Raw genomic sequence first — 4,855 nt, 5'->3', positions numbered from 1 at the left:
TGTAGAGTTTGATATAGCCTATCTCTGGTCTTGCATTTAAAATTAGACTTTAAAACTTTCCTTTCTCTTCGACTTAAAGTAAACATTTCTTCGACCTGAAGATGTCTAACAAGAGCTTCTCAGTGTACATTGGTTTGTTTGTGCTTAATGCTCCCTCTTATCAGTGGTCGTTAAAGCAAGGCCGATGAGAGGATCATTTGGGCCCGGTATGGATGGTAACCCCTCCCAAACAAGAGACATCAAACAATTGAACTCCAAAAAATATGCTGTGCATTTTATGTTATTATATCCTCTGAAGAAAATAATGAATAAATTAATGAAAGAATAAATGGGTTTGAAATGTGGGCATTCCAAAAAATGCAAAGGATTTCATCGACTGACAGAAAAAGCAACCAAAAATGTTTTGAACCAAGTCAAAAAAACAAAGAATCTACTAAAAAATATCAAAGAAATTCAACTTCAATTTTTAGGACACGTGCTGCGAAAGAGAAAATTAGAAAATCTCTCTCTCACAAGCAAAATTGAAGAGAAGCGTGCCCAAGGCAGACAGAGATTAACCTACTTAAACCAACAAACCGACAAAACCAACACCAACATACAACAGAGAATCTTGGAAATTTTTTGTTGTAGTCGCCATTTAAAAATACAACGCTTGTCATTCAAGAGTCAGTCAATGCTTGGAATCAAGTGCGACAACAAAAGAAGATATCCACTGAAAAAATTTCGGGCCTCTAAAATGACCCTGTGCCCTGGTCCAAAAGTAATCCCTGGACGCCTTTGTCAACTGCATTGAAGTAGCAAGTGAGTTAAACAGTAACTAAGTTCTTTGTTAAACAGAAGTCCTCCTTTTGCCAAGAATTGAATCACAGTCGCTTAAACTCGCTTTTGTTTATTGAAAGATTCGTTAAACATAAGCAATTATTCTTTTTCAGATTGTACTTACCTAAGTTTTGCGTGCAATGTCACGCCATACGGCGCTTCGGTCGCATTCTTGTAAACGACCGTGGTACGTTCAAAGTTTTTGTCCGTTGCCATGATCCAGTTCTTATAGGAATCAGCCCAGTACAAGTTGCTAGTCACCCAATCGTAGGCCATCTCTTCCACGCCTGCCACCATGCCGGGAAACTTGGTCGTGGTGGTGTTGGTCTCAAATGAATAGATCCCAATGGAATTTGCTCTGAAAATATGAAAAGCGTTGTAAGTTTGGAAAGACAGTGGCTGCAACGAATGGAAACGGTTTCTCTTTTCTCTTAAAGTGAAATCGGTAGGCCACGGTTGTTATTAGTGAGCATACAAAACAAACCTTTTTTCTGATTCATTTTTGTCTCACCTGTAATCGGCGTATATCACTCGCTTTCCGCGCTTGTCAGCGGTGACGGCCCATATATAGTTGTTCCCAGCGAAGCTGAGGACTGCTTTCAGATTGGTGATGTTGTTAACAGAGAGTTCGGGATCCGCAGGAGTTTGGAAGATCCAGGTCCGATTTGGACTCTTTCGTGACGTAATCAGGAGTAAGCTGTCATCAGCTGCAAAACACATCAAACGCTTGGAATTGGTTGATGCACTTATTGTTGAATGACCACGATCAACGACTTTTGCGCGCCGTTGGTAAAACATCCCGAAACAGGTGTAACGTCATAAGCATTGACAGGTTACAATCATTTTGTGTTAGCCAACTATCACGGAACATGTCGCGTAAAAAGTCGACAAGCATGGATGTGCGTATGTATCTTTAACTGAACGACTCTCTTCCACAGAGGCACAGCTGGCGTGTGGTGATGTACTTATGTGTGAATGTATGTGTACATGTACATAGTAGCCTATATGTACAATTGTACATACAGTATGTGTGAATTTAAACGAGGTGCATGTAATGGCGCACGCGGCGGGGGTGGGGTGTTGATCCATAGATTTAGTGTTTGCTTAGCTTATGACAACATTGTTATTTTTTGACAGTGCTATCGAAAACATAGTATATGGCAAACTCTACTTTTTTAAATTACTGAAACTTTTTTAAAACGGTAAGCAATGCCCTACCCCCCTGGGTACGAAAACTGGGTGAATGGGTCAAGGACTCATTGTTGAGTCATCATAAGGTCATAGGCTCATAGCAAAGGCCACCCGAGGTCGTCCATATGCCCAAAGATCGGTGGTAGTCTTCGACTACTTTGTTTACGGTCGCTTGTCATCTTCCTCATCATCACATCAATAATGAAATTAATAGGGAATTTAATCAATAGCAGCAAAAGGGTACACAGATGTCGAGTCAGCTGCTCCCATTTTCGGGATGTTTGTAAGTGTCTTTTCAAAGACACATCCGTGTGCTTTTGGGCGGTGTTGAACCGACCTTCCTTTGAGCGTCTTTCAGGTGTTCTCATCACTCAGACAAGCAGCTAATATAAACATAAACAATATGTGATGAAACTTTTGTTTCAAATACTTCTACAAATAAACAACTTACTTTTCCAAAAACAAACCAACATAAGAAGCAGAAAACTTACGACACTTGGGGATGTCGCAATGCTGCCACCTGACGGATGAATTGGTCGTGTAGCACCAAGTTCCAAGAGGGTCATTGTCTGGATTTCTACGCGAGAAATAACAATTTGCTTAAAATAAAATTATTATTTCCACAATATTGAGACGCAGATTATGATATACCCAGTTCGAAGGGACCTTGTTGCTTTTACCTTTTTCTAGACCTCTGTTATGTTTGGCGTATATTGTTTTTTCGTTGTGATGGTCAGAAATAAAAACAAACTGAACTGATCTAAAAAGTTTATCGAAGTAAATATTGAGCAACTAGTTGAGAGGCCACTTTAAAACGTCGCAATATTTTCTCAGTTTTTGGGAAGCGCATGATAAACTTTCTGCCTTTCAAATCCACTGCTGAAAACACAAGTTCTTTGTGCAACTAGTCAGGTTGATGGGGTATTTTTGAGTGAGGTCGAAGGACTGAGCAATGCGACAGTGAATTTTTTAAACGAAAATTAGTTGAAATTATTTCTATCACTAGCTACTGTACTAGGTTACTTTGTCCTGTCCTGTGATCAGCTAAGTGCGGAATGTCATAGAGAAGATGACTGTGACGTCATAAAGGAGAGTAAAGACTATATTGCCATTTGGAGATTTTTAGAGAGAGTTGACTCTCTGTAATAGTCGTCCTTTTGTTTTAATCGCCTGCAATTATTATGACTTAGTGTCACGTGAGAGATCTTATAGAGAAACGATTGTGACATCACAAGATGAACACTTTTTTGATGATCGGGATTTTTATGGAGAGACAGTCCCAGAATTATGTTCTCTGTGCACTACATGCTGATGATGCGGATTACAGTCTAATCACCTGCAATAATTATGGTGTCCTCCGTCTCTGGGGGTTCTCCTGGGCTTGTGGGGAACGTTAACGTCCCATCTTTGGCATAGGATTCCCTTCTCGGTAACGTTAACTGTTCCGACGTACCAAGTGCTTGACCCACTGATACAACCTACAAAGTTTTCATAAGAAGTTAGTTTATGTGTCGAAGGGATACACAGATACTGGCTCTTGAAAAGTGTTGAAATGACACAACACTAAAGTTTCGTGTCACTGTCCAGCAGTCAGGGTTTCCAGATAATCTATTTGATAATACCTGTGAAAAAGACAAACAATTTAAGCCGCAGCTTAATAATTATTATTAGATCATATTATGTATTATTAACTAAACCTAACAATTACTTTTAAGGCAATAACAAAGCTTAAGTCGTAAGGCAAGCAGCATATAGCAGTTATAGCAAAGAACCTAACAAAATAGCTGAGCATCTGCTGCGACCTAAAAGTGTCAGTGACAAATATTAAATAGAGCCAAAACTGGCCGTAGAAACTTGTAACAAAAATAACATGAGGCTGTAAAACCTCTAATAGGAACAAACGTGACCGAGAGATTGTTCTCAAGTTGAGCTATCAAACAACCAGGAAGAGATAACTTCAAACGGAAATTATTCACCAACTACCAGTTTTCAACTTTACATGACTGTTATGTAGAAAGGAACGTTCTTCCTGGCAGTCAGCACTAGTTGATGTATCATTGTTGTTGCAATAATCAGAATGTTCGTTCATTGTGACGCAACAAACGCACGCTGGGTTACTTTAAAAAAGAAAACAACCCGTGGAATTGGTACTACGACGGTTTTGGACCTGTCAGTTCTTGCTACACTCGACTTGCCGAGAAACACAAGATTTTTTGTAAAGTCTTGATGGCTAGTGTGGAGGCTACACCGGTACGGTTAGTGAAACGCAATGCTGGCTGTTCCCGTGAGAACTCAGCCTTGTGCTGATGCCAGAAAGATCTCTCCTTTTAAACGGCTTAGATTGAGATTCTTCGATATAACTCGACTAGAAATTAATCTCTGAACTTCCAGAAGTAGTGGCTGGAACGATAACAATTAATTCAATCAGCTCTTGATGTCACAGTAAAGAAATGAAGCCAATGAAATGTTTTAAAAAGACATTTTTCTAGGCTTATTTTTCCAGCCGAGATAATCATCCTTGAGTTTTGGAAGAAGGTCAAGAAACGATTAGTAAGTCACGTGATCTTCCAATCGTAAGATCACGTTTTGTCAACGCAAATGGCAAGACAGCATTGACGGTTGGAAGACACAAGTGTGAAATTTAGACCAGGCTTGCCAGATAGGCCCTTTTGGGGCCAAATTTCAAAAAGTTGGTCCTTTTTAGAGGTGATTGTCGCAAAGAAAATTGTTTGGCCCCTTGGCCCTTTGTTTTCAATATTTGGCTCTTTTTGGAAGCAGTTTGCACATACTATCAAACTAGCTATTTAAATAAATGTCTTTCGGAAATTGAGACTGAAAAGTGTAA

General features: G+C 39.6%; 1 protein-coding gene across 1 annotated transcript; it reads right to left on the bottom strand.

The window, feature by feature from the left end:
* Nucleotides 1-1,074: 1,074 nt before the first annotated feature.
* On the bottom strand, nucleotides 1,075-4,099 carry LOC145781758 (plasminogen-like; the record flags this gene model as incomplete). Its single annotated transcript, XM_082593429.1, has 5 exons — nucleotides 3,994-4,099; nucleotides 3,347-3,488; nucleotides 2,502-2,587; nucleotides 1,331-1,526; nucleotides 1,075-1,177 (listed from the first exon to the last, which is right to left on the bottom strand). Coding segments are annotated over exons 1-5 (633 nt in total), but the record flags the coding sequence as incomplete, so codon positions are not given.
* Nucleotides 4,100-4,855: the final 756 nt, after the last annotated feature.

The sequence above is a fragment of the Aplidium turbinatum genome, chromosome 13 (assembly GCF_918807975.1).
Source record: "Aplidium turbinatum chromosome 13, kaAplTurb1.1, whole genome shotgun sequence".
In the NCBI taxonomy this organism is placed as follows: Eukaryota; Metazoa; Chordata; class Ascidiacea; order Aplousobranchia; family Polyclinidae; genus Aplidium; species Aplidium turbinatum.
Note: the sequence above shows the minus strand (reverse complement) of the source record. Positions and strands in the feature narration are given on the sequence as shown.